Genomic DNA, 20,157 nt, shown 5'->3' with positions numbered 1-20,157 from the left:
TGGGGATCGCCCACTCCCCCCGCCCAGGCTGCCATCCCGCCTCCTCCCGTGCGCCCTGGGAGCAGAGCGCACGGCTGGCTGGCTGGCTGGCTCGCCTCCGCCTTCCCCCTTCCTCCTCCTCCTCCCCCGGCAGGCCCGCATCGCCGGCGATCCCCTCCCTGGCTGCCTTCTGCCCTGCCTCCCGCCCGGCCCGGAGGCGCACATGCGGCTGCAGCCCCCCCGACGGCCTCCCCCGCCCGGTGCCAAAAGGATGCTGGCCGCCTCCTCCTGTGCCAGGAAAGGCGCCGAGGCCAAGTACCCGCTGCACAGGCTGGTCTGGCACAACCAGCCCCGCGAGCTGGAGAGGGAGCTCGGCTCCAAGCAGGTGGGTCGCGGTGGGGGGGGGGGCCTCCCAGCCGGACAATGGAGCGGGGCCGGGCGGGGCTGATGCAATCGGAGCATCCCTGCCAAGGCGCCTCCATCGGCGGGGCTTCCCCGCTCCAAGCCCTCTGCAGGCAACAGCCACCTGGCTGGCGCCACCCAAGGAGGGCTGGGGAGCGGCAGGGATCTGGGGCAGGGCGGGGGGGGGGCTCTGATGAGGAGATCCACTCCTAATAGGGAGATGGGAAAGTCTGGGGGGGCTTCATCCCAAGGCAAGCACAGGCTGTGGGGAGTTCCACTGTGTTTGGGGGCTGGTGGGGGGACGGGAAGGGAGGGGTTCCCCTTGGGCTGCAAGAAGGGGTTGCTATGCCCCCCACTTGGGGTTGGATCTGCTTTGGGGTCCCCATAAGGGTGCTCTTCCCCAGGACCCAAGAGGCTTGCAGGAGGTTCCCCCCCAATTTCCATTGCATGGCTACCTTGGAGGACTTGGTGTGTTGGGGCGCACATGATGTGGGCTCTAGTACAGGGAAGCAGGCTCTGCTACAGGGGGACGGCGGCATCGACTTTGTGGGTTCAGCGGCTGCTAAGGAACGGAGGACGCTTTTGCTTTCTTGGCACTGGAAGCTCTCCTTCCAGGGTTTGGCATCGGAAGCCGGAGCCCTTGCGTTGGTTTGGCACAACCACAGGTTCACACCACACATGCATCCTCTTTGGCCGCAAGCAGGGTGGGAATGAGAGCTGAGCCACAACATTGAGCCTTAACAATGTGGAAGCAAAATGAGTGCGCTTGAGCATCTGCAGAGTGTCCTTTATTCCCATTGCTGCATCACCCCAAGAAGTTCCAGTGCTTTGGGGGTTAGGATAACGTCTTTCAGTCCCAAAGTAGAAAGTGCAGGGTGCATTGGCATTTCATTTTCAGAACTAAGCACAGTGTGAGAGCTCACAGAATCGCTGACCGCCACTATGCAGGGACTTACCTGGGCCCACAACTCATATCTTTAATGCAACTCAAACTTCAGGAAAGATGCCTGGGTTTTCATCCAGGATTTGTTGACGCTTTCTTTCATTTGATGGTATTTTTATTATTAATTGCTTTTAATTACATGCTTTCTTCTACCCTACACTTGTTTGGGTCGACTTGGGGATTTACCACCTCTAATTTGCTCAGGGGTCTGGCCATCACTCTACTGCCACTGGGCACTTTGAGAGTTAGTGTAACATAAGGGCAAAAAGACTGCAGGGAGCCCCCAGTTCAAATCCCACCTCGGATAAGAACTCATGTACAGCACAATCCTGTTCATGCCTACTCAGAACTAAGTCCCATTGTAGTCAATGGGGCTTACTCCCAGGTAAGTGTGGATAGGATTGCACCCTTAGGCAAGCCCCTGATCCTCAATTACAGCCTCCCCATCTGCAGTATGAAGTTACATTCCACGCTAACAACAGGATCGGGTATGGAAGGCCCTTTGAACACTTGAAAACCCTATACAGATCAGAGTATTGTCAGTGCACACTGTCTGTTTGCTGTGGCTGCAGATGCCTCAGTCCTATGCGTTTTCAGATGTACCCTGCCTTGGGAGAAAAGCAGCAGCTCATGGGCTAGGGCACCCTTGTTGCTGCAACAAGAAAGCAGTGGTGGGTGCAACTCATAATGGGAGAGGAGGGGAAGTGCCTGAGGCTTGGTGGTTCTAATGTGGAATGGGATGAAGCTAGTATGCTCTCGGGGATTTGCCTTAAGAGAAAAGGCGCTGCAAACTTCCTAGAGTAGACCGTCCTCATGCCTGGAATCCTGTTAATGTCTGCCGAGAAACCATGGTGGACAACACAATGGTGGTGGATAAGTCTATCAATGGCTTTTGGATTTAATAGCAAAAATGGAACTTCCTAATTTATATTCATCTAAACAAGGAAGTTTCACCTCTGGAGACCATATTCAGAGGGTGACAGCCTTAATGCTCTGCTGATGAACTTCCCAGAGTGTTCTGGCTGATGTTGAAAATGAAATACTGGACAGGTGGACCTTTGGTGTGGATCCAGAAAGACCATTCTTATATTCTCATAGAGAATAGGTCTGCTGGCAGCTATGGTGGCCAAGGATGGAACCTCCATATTCAGAGACAGCATATCTCTTGACATTAGATACAGACAACAGAGATAGGCTATTGCCTCTGGAAGCTTATAAGCAGGGCAATGAAGGCATGTGGCTGGCCACTGGTGGACACAGGTTGCTGGACCTTGGTCAGATAAAGAAAAATCCCATCCCATCCCCACATTTACAGACAAGTGGTGTTGCTTTTATCCAGTTGGGTTAAAAATGCATGCGTTTAAGAAAAATATTTCAGATATTTTGAGATAGTTTCCAGAAAATTCAGTCTTCAAGTCCCAAGCAGGCAGAGGCATAGCTAAGGTGGGGCGGGGGGGGTACAGCCTCCAGTACCATGCCTTGAGGGGGTGTCAAGCCAGGGGTAACTTTTTGTTTTGCACCCCCCTTCATGGGCATTTGGAGTGGTTGTGCACCACTCTGAGTGACCAGCAGCTTTTTCCCACGCTTTTTCCTTTAAAAAGCAGAGGGAAATGAAAAAAGCAGTTGGCCGCTCAGAGCAGCTCACAACTGTCTCACAACAGAGCAGCTCACAACAAGCAGTCCATGAGGGGAGTGCAGGAGAGGGTATGGTAAGTGACAAGAAGGTACTGTGAGGCCTCCTTGCCACCGCAGTACCTTCTCCTGCACACCCCCCCTTGTGGGCTCTCTGAGGGGTTGCAAGCTGCTCTGAGCTACTGATTTTGCCCTCTTCTTTGTACTTTATGAGAAAAACAACTAAACAAACCATCAGCGCACAACCATGCAACCAGTGTGCCATAACCCAGAGATAATTGGCCGTGACATCATCATGTCAACAGAATTACTTTCTAGGTCGGGCCCTTCCAGTAGTGGAGCTCCCTAGCCCCACACCCTAGGGCAAAGGTCTGCAATGGCACCCCCCTGCGCAAATCCACCCCCCCCCCTCCACTCACTTGAGGCTCACGGAGCCTTGCACAACCTGAACCCGTGTCGGGGAACCCTCTCTAAGGTTCCCCGATGCTGTAAATTTTGCTTCTGGAAGACCAGAAGCACAGTTTCTGACCCCTTTGGGAGCCTCAGAAAGGCCTCTGTGGGGTCCTAGAGGCTCACGGCTGGGGCATTTCTGGGGGTGATTGTGCAAGTCACTGCCCTGGTGCCAGAGGGGCCAACTATGCCACAGCAAGCAGGCACAGTTTGGATGGAGGGAACCTGGTTTGGCTCTGAAAGGTGGGGGGGGGGGGCTTGTTTTCAGTCCAAATCGACACCTGACCAACTCACTTTGTTTGCAAAATGTCTTGCTTCCTTATTCTGGGTGGGATGTATTTGACCTAGCTGTGTGTGTTTATGTGTATTTTTCCCTGTCTTAGTGCCTATCACACCTGCCTTCCTTGCAGTGAGGAGCCCTGCGGGTTGGCTTGTGATTTGCATGTAAACAGGGCAGATCATGCGTGAGCTTCCGGGGTTCTGATATTTACCAAGGGGAGGGTAGCCAGGATGTGTGTGTGTGTGTGTGTGTGTGTGTGTGTGTGTGTGTGTGGGGAGAGAGAGCTTGTGCTAACATCTTGACTCCACTTTTTGATTTCAAAGAGGCCCAGATTGCAGCTATGACTAAACCGTGTTGTTGTCCTGGATGAAACCAAGAGAAGCTTCATTGTGTTCATAATTTAGGGCACAATCCTAACCTGCACTGGAACAGGCAGGCCAACTGTGTTATATTCAGGCCTGCGTTATATCCAGCACGAGTTGGGTGCAGGCTGGTGCACAACTGGAGTAAGGGGATTTCCTATGGGCTACTCAGGTCTGTGCCTGCAATTTTGTGAATGCAAATCTGAGCGGCCTGACTAACACTACTTGGGCCAGTGACAGGGGTTGGGATCTGGCCTGCACCTTCACGTCCGGTTCCACCCACCTCTTGGGCCCAATCCATTCCCTGGGCTCCCCTTGCCAGAAATGCCCTTCCGTGCGGCTGCCCTCTCCCACCCCCTGCTGGCACAAACCTACCTCCTCCAGGCGTGGGGACGGTTTCTGGAGGCTATCCTCCCAAGATGGCTGGGAGCCAGTACAAGGGACTTGGGTCAGCTCCGGGGGGGGGGGGGGCGTTGTTAGGATTGCTCTGTTAGCAGATATATCACATTGTGTCCCATCTTTGAAATGGACTTAAAAGAAACCCAACATTGGATAAGGCTGGAAAAATCCAAACCACCTATGGCAGGGGTCAGGGAACTTTTTTACCTCTTACCCCCCAAAAAATTTATAAACGCAGACGTTACCCCCTTGATTTGCATACAACAGAATCCCCCATACAGAGGTGTAGCTGCCCCAGTATAGGTAGCCAGTAGCCAAGTGATGCCTCAGTATAGGTAGTCAGTAGCCAGATGACCCCCCAGTATAGGTAGTCAGTAGCCAGATGACCCCCCAGTATAGGTAGTTAGTAGCCCGGTGATCCCCCCAGTATAGGTAGTCAGTAGCCAGATGACCCCCCAGTATAGGTAGTTAGTAGCCCGGTGATCCCCCCAGTATAGGTAGCCCAACGATGCCCCCAATAAAAATAAATAAACAATACTCACCTTACCTCGATCCCACGTCGGTTGGCGCGGCTTTTCTTCTTCCTCCCGCTCTGTCCGCTCGGCGGGAGACACTGACGGCCCGGCGCTGTGTGATGACATCATCACTACAGCGCCGGGCAGCTCCAGTCTCCCGCACAGAGTGGAGAGAGCGGGCGGCTGCGATACACGCAGGCTGTGGATACAGCCTGAGTGTATCGCCTGCTCCCTTCCGCTCACCGCATCTGAAGGTGAGCGGAAGGGAGCAGGGCAGCGGGCGGTGTGCACACAGCGCACCAGCCCGCTGCTGGCCCCCTGGAGCGGGTGGAGAGCGGGTGCGCTGACTCCCTCCGCTACCTCCTCATTACCCCCAGATTTTCACTTTTACCCCATTTGGGGTAATTTACCCCTGTTCCCCGACCACTGACCTATGGCCAGGGCATCAAAACATTTTATGTCGGTCACTAAAATGTGAAATGTTTCTTGAGCTATTTTTCAGTCCTGTGGAGAGAAAGAAATCAATCTAAGACGTTTTCCATTGAATAGTTAACATCTTGACATCCCAGGAAAATCGCTTTGCTTGATCTGACCAAGGTTCACCTTCATCCTGGTTCCCACAGCGATGAGCAGGATGCCGCTAGGGTGCTTGCAAGCAGAACAGGAAGGCAGTAGTCTTTCTGCGATTTCCCCAGAGCTAAACTGCCCCTGGACATGGAGGCTCTATTTCACTGCCATAACCAATCACAATTTTGTCTAATCCTTTTAATAAAAAAAAATCTCAGTACTATATCCTGTGAATTTTCTACATTGAAATTGCATTGCTTGCAGCCTCTTATTTCGTCTGTCCTTAACTTAATGTCAACTTTATTGGATGCCCTCCCTGTACATTCTAGTATTATGAGAAGATCCCAAATCTATGGGAGCGGAGGGTAGCCAGTTACTCAGTGCTGGGGAAAAGGGGGAATATATTCTGCACATGTTCAAAGGCTCATCATTACATCACATGATTCATAACTGTTTAAACTGTGGTTCCTTTGGTTTTTTTAGTTTAGTTTTTTTTTAATTTTTGCCCCATAAGGTTTGCCTCAAATGCTTGCAATTTCCCTGGGAAGTTTATATTAAACATTCAGCAGAGACTGGATCCGATTTGCACTCTGGTTTTTAAGACGAGCTTTTCAGTGTATTTACTGAAGTTTCTGCATTATTATTTTTAACTCTTGTGTATGCGTACTTTGTTATTTTAAGCCCAGTGTCAGTGGTGAGGCAATAGATGATTTCTGATTTGCATAAATGCAAATGAGCCAAAGCATGCACTTTAAGCAAGAATGTTTCTGAGCTGTCTGACTTCTGCTTTCTCTGGGACTGTTCTCCAGACAGTGGCCTGGATCTAGAAGTGTGTTTTACCATGCAAAACGGCGCACATGTAAACATACTCCCCAGATGGCCTGGCTCCATAATGGGCACCCTCTGGCTGTCAGAACTTATTTCAGTAGCATTATGTTGAAGAGCTATGTATAGCAGGGGTGTCAAACAAAAGGCCTGTGGGTTCTTTATTCTGCTCCTGTGATAATTGGGCTCTCCTAGCACCACTGCTTCTGCCAAGGCTCTGGGAAGGAGAGATGGAAGGAGGTCTCTGAAGTCAAGGAACACTGCAGTGGAAGGAACAGACCAGCAGCAAGGCATTGGAAGAGCCCAGTTATCATGTGGGCCACCCTTTCAGAAGCATTACTTCTACTAAGATGTCACTTCTCAAAGCATCTCTCTGCTGCTGAGCTATAAAGTGATGCCTCAGCTGAGGTGGCACTGCTGAAAGGGTAGTCTGCATAAGTACTCTCCATCCATGTGCAAGTCATAAGTATAAGCCATAGGATAGGAAGCCCCTGCCCTGAGGGCTTACAATATACATAGTCACAAGAGAAACATTAGTCAAAAAGGAAGGAAATGAAGGCATGAGTAAGTTGAAGAACATGTGATTGTTTATGATACCGATACTTAAGGTACTGACACAGATACTTTTAAGGTACTCTCCTGTACCTTGAACATATGATCAAGATTTGCATATTTTCTCTTTTGTCATTTGTAGTTAATGAGTTCCTATGTGAGAATAGAGTGCTTATTTCTGGTCATCATCTGCTTAATGACATGACTTCCTGCTTAATGATGTGACTTCCTGTCATTAGCAGGCACTATACATGATATCTGACCCATTGTCTGAAACAAATTTGACACCCCTGATGTATAGTTACCCAATGTTAAGCATAGAGAGGTATTTCCTCTATTGTGAAATACCTCTATTTCTTACAACTGTTTTTCTTTCCTGTGTATCTCTCCTGTATCTTTGTACCACACCTTGATTAACATTTCATAGTGCCACCCAGGAGGCAGACAAAAGTGCCCTGGGGGCCAGATGCTGCCAACCAGGTTAAGCTACCAATTGTACTTAAGAGAAAATGTTGCTTTTAGCCTGAAAATACAGAGAAAGTCTTCTGTCTTGTCTCCCTGAGGAGCCCTTGCTCATCTGAAACTCTGTGGTCTGTTTCAAAGCAGGTTTCCAACTGCTGAACCCTTTTTATATGTGAAGTGAGGTGGGCGTTTTGCTGGAGAAGTGCAATGATCTCCAATCACACTCCCCTGAAGCCTTTAGATTCCCTCCCTGTTGCCATCTGGTCATGGGGGGGGTGGCTTTAAGAAACCACTCATCCACTCATCTGTCTCAACCCAAGTAAAGGCAATTCTTGAATTGTGAGGAAAATAAGTAGGAGGTCCTTAATGACATGCATGTGGCTAACTACTTTTGTGTGTGTGTGTGTGTGTGTGTGTGTGTGTCATCCTCCTGGTAGCCAAGGGGTTGAAATAGTTATTGTTATGCCATCTATGTACCTGGCACTTTGCATAGAATGATAGGTCCCTGCCCTGAGGGGCTTTCAATATACATAGTCCCAAGAGAAACAATAGTCTAAAAGAAAGGAAATGGAGGCAGGAGTAAGCTGAGGAAGAACATGTGATTGTTTTCAATACAGATGCTTAAAGTTAGTTACAGTAAAGTAACAAAATGTAAGGGGGGCAGCCCCCCCCCCCCCGCTGTAATTTGAGCATGGGATGGGGGAGGTGGATGGGCCTGAGGCCTCACCCTTGAACCAACAATCTAGCAGAGGGTATAATTCTGAGCACCCATCTGTCTTCACTGAGTGGGTTCTGGGAACCTCAGAAAAAAATATTTAGGCCATCCAGTCCACCCCCTGAAAAGACAGCCGCTCCAGAAGGGGAAAGCCACATGTGCCTCACCCAGAGGCACTAATCTTGCCTTCAGAGTGAAGAGCTATGGATAAGAGCATGTTTAGTGTAGTGCAGTCCTGCCCCTGAAGCTGCCTGAGACGGGAGGGCCATCCACCTCCATCTGCCCACCCACCTTCACCACTCCTCCTCTTCCCAGTTCCTGGATTCAAGAAGGAATAGGGGAATGGAATGGAAGAGGAAGTGCAGAGGAAAAGAGAGTGGTGGGCAAGATCATCTAAGCACCCACACTTCTGCTCTGTTTCCATCTTTTCAAATCCAGGGAGAAGTGGAGAAGCGGTGGCAGTTGTCGCACCCCTGAGTAAAAGAGGGCAGCATTTGATGTGCCACCTCAGGTGCCAGGAGGTCTTTTGCCTGCCTTAGGCTGCAATCTTATCCACTCTTATCTGGGAGTAAGTGCCACTGACTACAGTGGGACATACCTATGAGTAGACATGCATAGGATCATACTTTTAGTGTTGTGACTAAGCATTTGAGCCACAGGCTGGGGGAGTTGTCAGTTCAGCCACCAAAGTCCAGGCTGCTATTTTCTCTGCTTCACCGTCCACCACCCCCATCTTCGGTCCAGAGAGGATGAGGCTGGCCTGCCTCCTGTGATCATTGTCAAGATTACTGAGATCATGTACATCAAATTCTTTGAACTGTCAGCTGTGGTCTATCAGTGCCAAGTATGATTATTCTGACAAGCCAGTGAGACAAGCCATGTGCCCAGGAGGGTCTGACTAGTTCCAACATGAATGTTTTCAGACACCAGGCTTGGCTTTTCAGAGAGGCCTTTCTTGTAACATCGGTGGTTTTATTTTATGGTGTTTTCTCCTTTTGATCAACTGTTGCCGTATAACAGCCATCCTGCCTGCCCATTTCCCCCCCCCCGATTCTGTGACTATGCGCCTGCCCCCCCCCTCAGAATACCCATGTTCCCACTGTCTTCCTGGGTTCAGACTGATCGGGGCTTTAGGCTTGTTGATGATGTGATGGTTTCCACTGTGTAATTATTATTATTATCATCATCAGTATTTATATACCGCTTTTCAACAGAAAATGATGCTCTTTGTTATTTTGATCACATAGGCCAACACACGTTTTGCTGTCTTAGACCTATTCCCAGGTATAGTTGTGATGCTGATTCCAAAAATGGCATCCGTTTTGCCCTATCACATCTAGTTTCAGATATATGGCATAGCCTTATTAGTGAACGGTTCAAGCAGCTTCCTTATAAGGAAGCTTACGCCATGGCTTCCTCACAAGGAAGCTGTTCGAATAATTCACTTACAAGGCTAGGCCTTATCTCTAGAACTAGGAGTAATAGGGCAAAACGGATGACATTTTTGGAATCAGCGCCCCAAATTTCTATAAAACTACCATAAATTTAGAAAAAAAAATTTGGGGGCCTTGAGATTCTCAGGTCTGTATTATCTGACGTATTTTCATTGTTAATTGTGTTTTGGGGGGCAGAAATCGTAAGCCGTGTCACTTTCTTCCGAAGAAGGGCAGGACATGAATTTTTTTTTTTTTTACAATCAATCCTAAATAAAGCATTGAGAAGGAAGGGCAAATGTTCAGACAGAGCTGGGCTAGTCTCGTGGGGGGGGGGGGAGGAATTACTTTCTGATTCCTGATAGATAAGGGTTCAGTTCTGACCCCTCTGTCCTAAGGGATCACTTCAGCATTGGTCCCATTTCCAGGGCTGACTCCAGATGTGAAGGGATGCTTGGCATGATGCCTTCTGGTGGGCCATCCTGGTCTGGGTGCTTCTTATACATTTTGGAGAGGGGGCTTAACCTGGACTTTTCTTTTGCTGCGGTGGCAGTAGCAAGATTGAGATGGCCATGCTCCCCTCTCTTTATTATTATTGTCATTGCTCACACAGTTATTAACTGGTTTGTTTTATTCAAACATCGTCTTTCCCAAGGACCTGGGATGTTTGACGCTTGCCATATTTTTGATGTTTTATCATCGCAAAATATAAACTGTTCCCAGTAAAGCTGCTTTTTTGCAGTTGGTCGATGGTAATTTCTGTGTCCCCTATAACGTTAAGGTGCTCTTCAGCCTGTTCTGGAGTTGCACCAAAGGGCTCCAATCACCACTGGGATTACTTTCTTTTTCCATGACTTTTCAATTTCTAAGTCCTTGTATTTAGTTACTTTTTCCGACTCTGCTGTCACCTGCTATTGCTATATCATTGATTTTGACTTGTTTTTCTTTCTTATTGACTACAGTTATATCTGGTACTTTTTCTTACTTTTCTATTATTGTTGTTGTTATGGCTGTTACGGTCTACTGCTGTAATATCACTGTCATGGAAGCTAAAAGATAAACAGCCTAGTTCTTCTGAGGGAGTCCTGAAGCCCAGTGACAGTGGTGAGCTCTACCAGAGTGCTGGACCCAAGGATGTTGCATGGGAATCTGGATTTGCTCATCATGAAGAATACATATTGAAAATTACAAGACATGCCTTCCGCATTTCACTTCCCCTGGCCTAACAGCTGTTCCAAGCTCTGGCACCACCTGACTCCCCCAGTCGCTGTGGGAAGATCAGTTGTTTTTCTTTAATTATAAACCTTTTCATTAAAGCAATTAAAGAGAGAGGGAGAGAGTAACTCTGTCTGTTGAGTTTTAATTAACACTCCCAGCTCTGTGTACAAAATGAAATTTTGCATCATATTGATGTTTGCTTCTAGAGTTGTACCAGGGCTGTTTTGTAGTGGGGGACAGGCACTCTGTTTATGCTCAGAAGCACTCTCTTGTATTGCTGCCTTCCAAAGCCTCAGACTGAACCCCAGCAGTGACACTTGATCCTTGGATATAGCTTGATCTCAGGCTAAACTTTGCAAGAGAACGAAGCAGCATCTTTTAGGTGTCATGAACTATTCGTCTGAAGGAACTATTGCCCCATTTGACCAGGGAGAGATCCTTCCCAGCCTCAGTTAAGGATATCTGTGAGCACGGGAGACAACTTGTCCACCAAAATCTCTCCATCATCCAGAATCCTTTCCCTAAATAGTAGCCTTTCCCAGTGTCACTGTGTTTTATTGCCAGTCAAGGAATGAAGTGTGCTAAAAGTAAGTCTGACGGGGGGGATTTGGTATGCAAAGCTCAGCATTTGTCATTAATATTGGGAAATAACAGATGGGGGAATATAGATATTTTATTTATATTACCATTCTACGTAATGTCATCAGCATTGGGGCAAGCAGGTCAAGAAGGAAAATTACTTGAGCAGTTACACTTTAAAAGTTAAATAGACCCACAAGCGGGGACGGCTCATCCATGAGGCCCTGAGGTGCACTTTGTGTGCTTTTGTCCGCCCATCTATCTTTGCCACCTCCTCCCACTTTCTTGATTCCACAAGGAAGAGCATAACAGAGCAGAAGAGGGAGGAGAGGACAATGATGGACTAAAGCAGGGGTGTCCAAAGTTTTTGGCAGGAGGGCCACATCATCTCTCTGACACTGGAAGGGAAAGAAAGGCCAGGGAAAGAAAGAATTAATTTACATTTAAAATTTGAATAAATTTACATAAGTTTACATAAATGAATATATTAAAGATGAACTTATATGAATGAATGAAGGTCTTGCAATAGCTCAAGGCCTATAAAAGGCCTTGCACAAAGCAAGGCTGGCCTTTCCTTGCTGCCACTACTGCATCACAGACATGAAACAGCAAGTAGTGGAGGAAGCCCTCATCCCACAACTCACGCAAAAAAGTCAAACAGTTGCCTTCACGCTGAGATCAGTTGTGTCGGGCCAGTGAGGGCTGCAACAGATCTCCGGAGGGCCAGAGGCTCATTGGAGACTGGGGGCTCCCTGAGGGCCGCATTGAGAGTCCTCGAGGGCCACATGTGGCCCCAGGGCCGGGGTTTGGGCACCCCTGGACTAAAGTGATGCTCTAGCCCACCCCTCTTCTCTACACTTCTGCTTGGTTCCCCTTTTCCCTTTCAAATCTATGGAATAGCAGTATTAGGGCCCAGTCCTAAACAACTTTCCAGAATCAGTGCAGCCACCATGCAGCCCCGAGGTAAGGAACAAATGTTCCCATATCTTGAGGAGGCCTCTGGGACTGCCCCCTCAGCACAGAATGCAGCACATGTCCCATTCGCATAGTTGCCCCGGCACTGAGAAATTGGATAGGATTGGGCCCTTAGCCTCCACTTGTGTGCTGCTGGTATCAGGAGACTGCATTTGGTGCAACCAGATACCATATGGGTGGCATTTAGTGTGCTGCCTGAAGCACTGGGAGGTCTTGGGCTGAAACTGCACATCAAGTACTTTTGACTTCACCAGATATTCTTATTTTGTAATAAACTAAGGACCAACTGAGATGCAACCAGAGCAGCGACGTTTGTTTGTACCAACAACATTTGTTTGTACGTTTGTTTGTCTGCCCTGTTGGCATAATAAAGCTGGACAATGGGTGTGTGGGTGACATGAGCTAAACCATTCCCCTCTCTTCTGCCTTTCCTCCCCATGCTCCATGCGCTTTTCTCACAGTCTGTCTCACTTTTGGTGTTGGATCCAGACTGGGAAAAAAGAGCTTACAGTGATAGGGCTTGGAGGAAATAAATTGAGCGAGACGGTTCAGCTCCTTTCACCTTTGTGTGCCTTTTGATGTTAAAATTAGACAGTGTTTTTATTTTTATTTTCAGACAAATTAAAGACACACAATTGAAAATGAACATTTTCATTTGCTACAGAACACCTCTGTGGCATACAGGAATGCCACAGAGGTATGCATAAACAAACATGGCTTCCCGTTAAGTGACTTGGTTGTGGTGATGATGTGGCAGTGAGATGTCCTAAGTAATATTGTGGTGGTGCAGGCAGGAGGGGCTCAGATTGCCATTGGCTGAGCTGTGTGGACCCTACAGAGGGGCAGGGCAGGCAGAAGGACCATGGGAAAAGGTGGGTAAAGGAAGGCCAAGGCCAAGGGTAGCTGGAGGATCTTAGGACTGGTGGTCCAAAGGAATAAATGCCAAAACTGGATTCTGAGCAAAGGATTTTGGGAGAAGGCAAATGGGCAGTGAGGAGAGGTCCACCTGGCCAAGAGCTTGTAGGGCTTGGGAAGGCCAAAGTTCACACACACTGATCTGTAGTAACAAGGCAAATCTTAACATCTGGTTTTTAGTTTATGCATATGTGTGGCTGTCTTTTCTACTTAGTTATATCTAAAAGAAACGGTTTGAAACTTACCTATTGGTGGAACGTTCTGCACCTTTCAAAGAGGTAAACAAACTGTTCCCAGGGCTGCATGGGGAAGTGCTGTTCTCTGTTCAAAAAAAAATTGGTTCATTTAATTAACTTACCTCTAGAGAGGAACAAATGGAGCATAATGTTTATAACACTCATTTGCTCCAGCAGTCCAGAGACAGTCTCTGTCGTCTGATACTGTTGCAAGGCTGAAGAGAGCAACTCAGAATGGCTCGGTACTCAAGGGTGAAGGTTCACAGACTTTTATTTGAATTGTATACAATTGGCCCACGGGACTCATGTCACAAAGCATGGAGCCCCGTCTGAATGCTGGTCCTTAACCTTTATACTTCTCACAGCCCTTTGTCCTCAATTCTAGGCTTCTCATTCGCTGAAGATTTGACATCATAGATGGGGCTAACTTTTAATAGGCTAGAGATAACCTTAGAGACACCTCATAGGTGAGTTTCAAGTTACATGTTTCCAAAAAAGGTGAAATTAAACAATTAAACTTATTGAATTACAAAGTTTTCAAGAACCAGCAGGGGGTGCTATAATATCATTTTATCCAGTACTGACCCTTACTTGCATCCATCAATCCAATTAGGGACTTCCTTGACAGGTCTCCGTACCATCCTCATTAGAGAGATGACACAATGCACTTCAACTCTCTCTCTGCATGCCTTTCTCCTATGCTAATGTCAACATAGAAACACATGTGAAGGCTTCCTGCAATGTTAAAGCTTTTGTCTGTTCTTAAGACTTTTCTAAAATCAAGCAGCAAAGGTTGCTTAAGACTTACTTCTAATGACTACTATGTCCCCATATATGTTGGTTTATAGGGCACTTTAGGGCAAAGACTATTTTACCTACATGTGTCTTTTCCTTTGAAAGCATGGAAGAATAACAATTTAAAACTATAAACGAACACAGGCAGACTGTCCTTGCTAAGACTGCCAAGTTGGGGCCTATCTGCTAGCAATTAAATTAAAATTAAATTAAAATTACCTAGCAATTTTCTCTATTTGCATTTCAAGGTGTTTACGCCTAAGCAGCTCTGTGAGAATACAATTTTTCCTTTAAATTAAGTCAAACAGCCTCTTCTATTCTGTGTTTTTTCTATAATTTTGCAGTATGGCTTTTGCTTTTACTCAAATGCTGTGTCATCCTGGTCATCCTGCCTGCCACCTTCCATTAATACCAGCCTCTGATAAATAATTGTTTCTGTTTTGCCTTTTAGGGGGAGAAATTTTGGAGGAACCATTGTAGCAATTTTGTTAGTGCACACTACTGTATCCTCTGATTCCTTTCCTGCCCACTAGAACTGCATAATTATTCATCCATCCATGGATTTTTACCCTGCCCTTTAACATCCAAAGAGGCTCCCATGGCAGCTTGTGCTACATTGAAAATAATAATACAATAACATGTAAAAATACAGAGAAATAAATTTCAGTCAACCTAACTAAAAGCCAATAAAAGAGACTGATAAGGAGAGCAGAGAAAAAATTTAATGACAGTGATATTTAATTAAACACAAACAAAAAAGTTTTTGTTAAGGCACTGAGAAGTTGCCAATGAGGGAGTGCAATAGGCTTCCATGGGAGGGCAGTTCCAGAGCTGGGGGCTATGACTGAGAAGGCCCTGTCACATGCCTTCCACTGAGCCAGGCCGTTTGTCCATCAGGCTCAGTAGTGTCTACTCAGGTTGGGCCCTCCAATGCTTCCAGTCAGAGACTGTTTCCTAGCCCAGTGATCTGAGGTCCTTCTTAACAGGAGATACCAGAAATAAAATCTGGGGCTTTCTGTGCGCATCGTACCACTGATCTATGATAAGGTATGGTATGGTTACCGCTGAAGTGAAATGTACCTGTCCCTGACAAGCCAAGGGCTCTTTAATCCCCCCTCTTCCAGTCTAAACTGCAACAGAAGCTTTGGCAGAACCTTCGCTGTAGGGATCTGGTACTTGAGCTCAACAGTGCACAGCACTTAAGGCAGTGTGCCAAATATCATGCACCTTACCCAGGGGTGTGCCAGCCTCCACTGCTGCTGCCTGCTCCCTGAATTCAAAAAGGAAGAAGGAAATGAAGAGGAAGTATCTCTTTTGCCTTTTCTAATCCAGAGAGTGAGAGAAGGAGCAACAATGCAGACTGATGAATGCATCTGTTTGAGGCGACCACATCAGACAGATGAATGAATTTGCCTGAGGCGACCACCTCAGTTGGCTTCCTGGATGGCCCTGACCTTGATCCTCAGTACTCACCAGGTCTTGCCAATGTTTTGATGTATGCAAGAAGGAGTGGCTGAATTAGACTGGCCTCCATCCTCCAGGCCTCACCTAGGTGTTGCTGAGATACTTAAGGGAAGAGCCCTCAGAGAGCCAGTGTTCACACCCTGGGGAAGAAGGGGCTAAAAAACCTTGTTGCCTACTGTGGAAGAAAGGAGCCAGGGAACAAAATAGGGTGCCAGTGTACTTATGTATATTTATTACAACTATTTATATCCCACCTTTCAGCCCACGGAAGCAACTTTCTCCAGCCAATGGATTGGCAGGGAGCACGCCGTGCTGTCCGACTCCACCATTTCTCCTGCTGCCTGTCAGTATTGCTGGGAGGTCTTGGGCCACCCTTGCCCAAGGTGGTTTGCAACAGCAAAGCGATAAAAAAGAAATAAAGTGGCAGTAAATCAAAACAAAGAATGGTGGTCCTTGAGTTCAACCCTAAATGTGAGCATTTTATTGCTTTATACCACTGAAAAGGGTAATTCTGGTAAGTGGGAAGGGGGAAAGGGTATCCTTTTCCTTCTTCTTGAAACATAGAGCAGGGAGGAGGGATTTCTTTCAAGTTCACAGCATGCATCCCTCCAACCCTGATCCCACGTCCCTCCATGATATTTATTAAGAACCATTTGAGCTGAACAATTCCAACCCCCATCTCTCCTCATGCCTCCATCTCCCCCCCCCCCCAATGCTTTTTTAGCAACCTATTAACACTGGCTCAAGAGCTGTCAAGATTCTACAGAAGCTGACAAAACCTTAACAAAATTATTTTTGTTTGCATACTTATGTACTTCTGTGCACTTAGGGAGTCCCCCAAATACGCAGAAATGGCTATTTTATTTTTAGGTCACTCTGTTATCCTTCCAAACTGTTAGGCACTCAGCCACTTGAGTTTCCCATTAAAAGGGATGATTTCTACCACAAGTCAAAATACCACATACCTAAAATTAACTTAAAAATGTAAATCACTTTGAGTTTCTTTCTGAAGCAGGGAAGTGCAGGGTTTGCTCTGTGACTATTTGAGAAAATAAATTTTGTTCCTCCCCTCACTGTATAATGAGAGCATCTGGTTCTGGCATGGGCCAAGTCTAGGCTGGGTGAACTGATCAGTGCAAGTCGAGACAGGACAGGCCTCCTGGCAGCAAGGGAACGGGACAAGATAGCTTTCTGATCTCTTTAATCTAAATATTTTATATGGCTCCAAGGCAGGAAGGAGTTAGGAGGACACTCCAGGTCTGTCTCTCCATGGCACTCTCTATCCCGGTGATTTTCAATGATGTCATAGCACATGGACACACTAACCTTTATGGCCTTTGCCTTTTGTGATGTTACTTCCTGCTTCTGGGAGACTCTTTCCGGTTCCATGTCTCTGTTTTTAGGGTAACAAATTGTCCCTCTTCCTTCATCGGCTGTGCAATTTATCACTACAATTTGTCAGACAATTTGCTACTACAGATAGTTGCCCTAGAAACAGAGATGTGGAACTTGAAAAAGTTTTTCAGTTCATTTCAACCACTGTGTTCCAAACTCTCATGGTACACCAGTGTGTTGGGGCACATCAATTAAAAATCACTTCTGTATCCCGTGGCCCTGGCATAGCATTAAATGGCTCTCTTCCTCACTTCCCACAGGTGGATCTTGAACAACTGGACCCACGAGGCCGGACCCCCTTGCACCTAGCCACCACACTGGGACACCTGGAGTGTGCCCGGATTCTGCTGAGGCACGGTGCTGACGTGGCCAAGGAAAACCGGAGCGGGTGGACAGGTCTGTCCCATTTGGGCAATAATGTGTTTGGTTCTCATTCCGTTTTGTAAGCCACCTTGGTGGTGGTTGTAATTCTGGAAAGGTGGGATGTAAATCTTTTCAATAAATGAATGAAGATATTATTAAGGGACATGAGGTCTGCCTTCCCCCCCTCATGGCTGTAGTGGGCATTGCTTGCTGCCCATTTCCCCACTGGAGCCAGCCTACCTTGTACCCATCCCAGATCTAAATTGCACCCCTGAAATTTGCTCTCCCTCCAACAGTACTGCAGGAGGCGGTCAGCACCCGTGACCTGGAACTTGTCCAACTGGTTTTGCGTTATCGTGACTACCAGCGGGCCATCAAACGCCTAGCTGGCATCCCCATTCTGTTGGAGAAACTGCACAAGGTAATGTGTATGTGCAAGAAACCACCCCCACATGCATCCCTTCATGGGATACCTACAAACAAAGCAAGTGTGTTTTTCTTTGCCCCCCCCCCCATCTGCACAGCAAGGGAGCCTGAGGGGCAGCACTTGCTGGTGACTCATGTATATGAAAGTTGCTTCCCCCCTTATTTTGCCAAGTTTGGGCATCATTAAGGAGTGAATGAGTGGGGCAGGGAAGATGAGATTAAACCAGCTTTACCTAAATTAAGTTTTGAGGGCTGGGATTCATCTAGCAAAGATATGAGCCCTGGAGGGGAAGCTAAAGCAGTACAGGGATGTGCAGTGCAGGGGCGGTAGGTGAGGCAGAACTGGCCGTCGTTGTCCATGGAGAAGCACCGCAGCTGCCCCACCTGCTTACACCCAAAGGGGCTCTTCTTATACCTGAGAAAGTTCTCCTTACACCCACTTTCTCAGGTGTAAGGAGAGCCACCTCAGGGGTAAGCAGGCGAGGTGGCTATGGTGCTTTTCCACGGACTATGGTGGAGCGGTTCTGCCACGCCTGCCGCCCCCACACCACGCGTCCCTGAAGAAGTGTGTCACTCAGGATAATTTCAGGCTGTCATCCAAATGGACACAGGGCTAACCCATCAATGAGCCAGACTGTGGTGGTCACCTTGGACAGCAACCTGGGGGAGGCTTACCTGCTTCTGTGCCACTCCTCCTCTACCCGTTTCCTGGATTCAAAAAGGAAGAGGGGTACCTTTTCCACACAGTAGAAGTGTGGAGAGGAGGGCTAGGCTGGGGTATCTCCTTGATCTCCATTCTGTTTCTTTTTGAATTCAGGGAACAGGGGAGCAGTGGGGGTGGGAGACAAGCTGGTGCATCACCAGATATAGCAGAGCAGAATTAGGTGTGACAAAGTCCTGCATTGGAAGGGGGGGCCATTTGGCGCACTACCTCATGTGCCAGAAGGTCTTGGACCAGTCGTACATGCACATTATATTCCCCCCCTTCCTCTGGCAGGGCTCCTTTGCTTCTAATAACTACAAAATAGACTAAAATTCAACAGGTAAGGCTTTTCCCAGCATGGCAGTACAGTGATGAGTTTTTTTTAATTCTTTCTGCCTGCCATGTTAAGGGAAGTTTGGCAGCCAAAAAGCAAACCAAAATAATACGGTTAGGTTTTTAAGTTCTTTGATTTTTATGCACCTTTAATTAACTGTTTCAATGTAGCAATAGTCAGAATTGGACATAATGTGCATAAGGTTTCCAGCTGTCCGGATAAATGGACATGACTGCTCGTGTGCCTTTGACGGCAGCTTGATCTTAGGAAAGAGCAGGTGATGCTTGTACAGCAAAAGCATTTTTTACCAATTAACATCTGCAAATCAAATTGCTCTTAAAGGCGCAGGAATAGGAGGAGTCGAAATAAGTTGGCAACCCTAGTTATTTACTGAAGTAAAGGGTCCAATTCTCCCCCTTCGCAACTGAGCATCGGATTCAGGCTGTGGTATCATTTAGGTTAATCCCTCTGTCCTTACTCCAGTTTTAAGAAAAACCCTTATGTCTAGGATGGGGCAACAGGCAAGGCCCAGTTCAAAAGTAGGACGCAGGCATCCAGCTCTCCTTTGACCTCTGGCTTCTGTTCTCTTTGCCCCAGGCTCAAGATTTCTATGTGGAGATGAAATGGGAATTCACTAGTTGGGGTATGTTTGCATGCAAATAACGCAACTTTGCGTTACGTGTTCGTTAGGGGCTGGGGTTGTAGGCTCTATTTCCGGAGGCACCCCATTGTGAAGTGGGTGGGTTTCTCTTTTACCCTTCTGTGCGCTGATTAATGCTAGAGAGAAAGTTTAGTAACAGATTATAATTTCTAAAAACAGGACAGCAGTCAATATTGATTCTTAGCCCCTTTAGCCCTTTTTGTCTTTGTCTCTATAGCCCGACATGCTAGCATCTAGAGCAGTGAATTTCAGTTTTTTTCTTTTCATGGCACACTGACCTCTCTGGTTTGCTCTGTGGTCCTCACCTCTTGTGATGTCACTTCTGGCTTCTGGGAGACTCTTCTGGGTTCCAGAGAGGCAGATGAATCATTATTACAGACAGTTGCCCTGAAAACAGAGCCACAGAATCCAGAAGAGTTTTTCAACAATTTTCAACCACTGTGCTCAAAACTCCCGCAGCACACCTGCGGATCTCTCATGGCACACCAGTTGAAATAAATCTATTTATATCCTACCATACTTGTTCTTGGATTGTTAGAAACTACAGTCATTGAGACTCTGCCACCCTGTCCAGTTT

At 47.2% G+C, this 20,157-nt stretch overlaps 1 protein-coding gene across 1 annotated transcript in view; it reads left to right on the top strand.

Annotated features, from left to right (window-relative positions):
• Nucleotides 1-250: 250 nt before the first annotated feature.
• The window catches only part of ANKRD13B (ankyrin repeat domain 13B), a 37,325-nt gene continuing 17,418 nt past the window's right edge, over nucleotides 251-20,157 (top strand). The window contains exons 1-4 of the mRNA XM_066635897.1: nucleotides 251-364; nucleotides 17,354-17,489; nucleotides 17,753-17,877; nucleotides 19,517-19,562. Coding sequence (XP_066491994.1) covers nucleotides 251-364; nucleotides 17,354-17,489; nucleotides 17,753-17,877; nucleotides 19,517-19,562 — 421 coding nt within the window. The remainder of the gene's footprint in view (nucleotides 365-17,353; nucleotides 17,490-17,752; nucleotides 17,878-19,516; nucleotides 19,563-20,157) is intronic.

This window comes from Tiliqua scincoides, chromosome 8 (assembly GCF_035046505.1).
Source record: "Tiliqua scincoides isolate rTilSci1 chromosome 8, rTilSci1.hap2, whole genome shotgun sequence".
Lineage (NCBI taxonomy): Eukaryota > Metazoa > Chordata > Lepidosauria > Squamata > Scincidae > Tiliqua > Tiliqua scincoides.
Note: the sequence above shows the minus strand (reverse complement) of the source record. Positions and strands in the feature narration are given on the sequence as shown.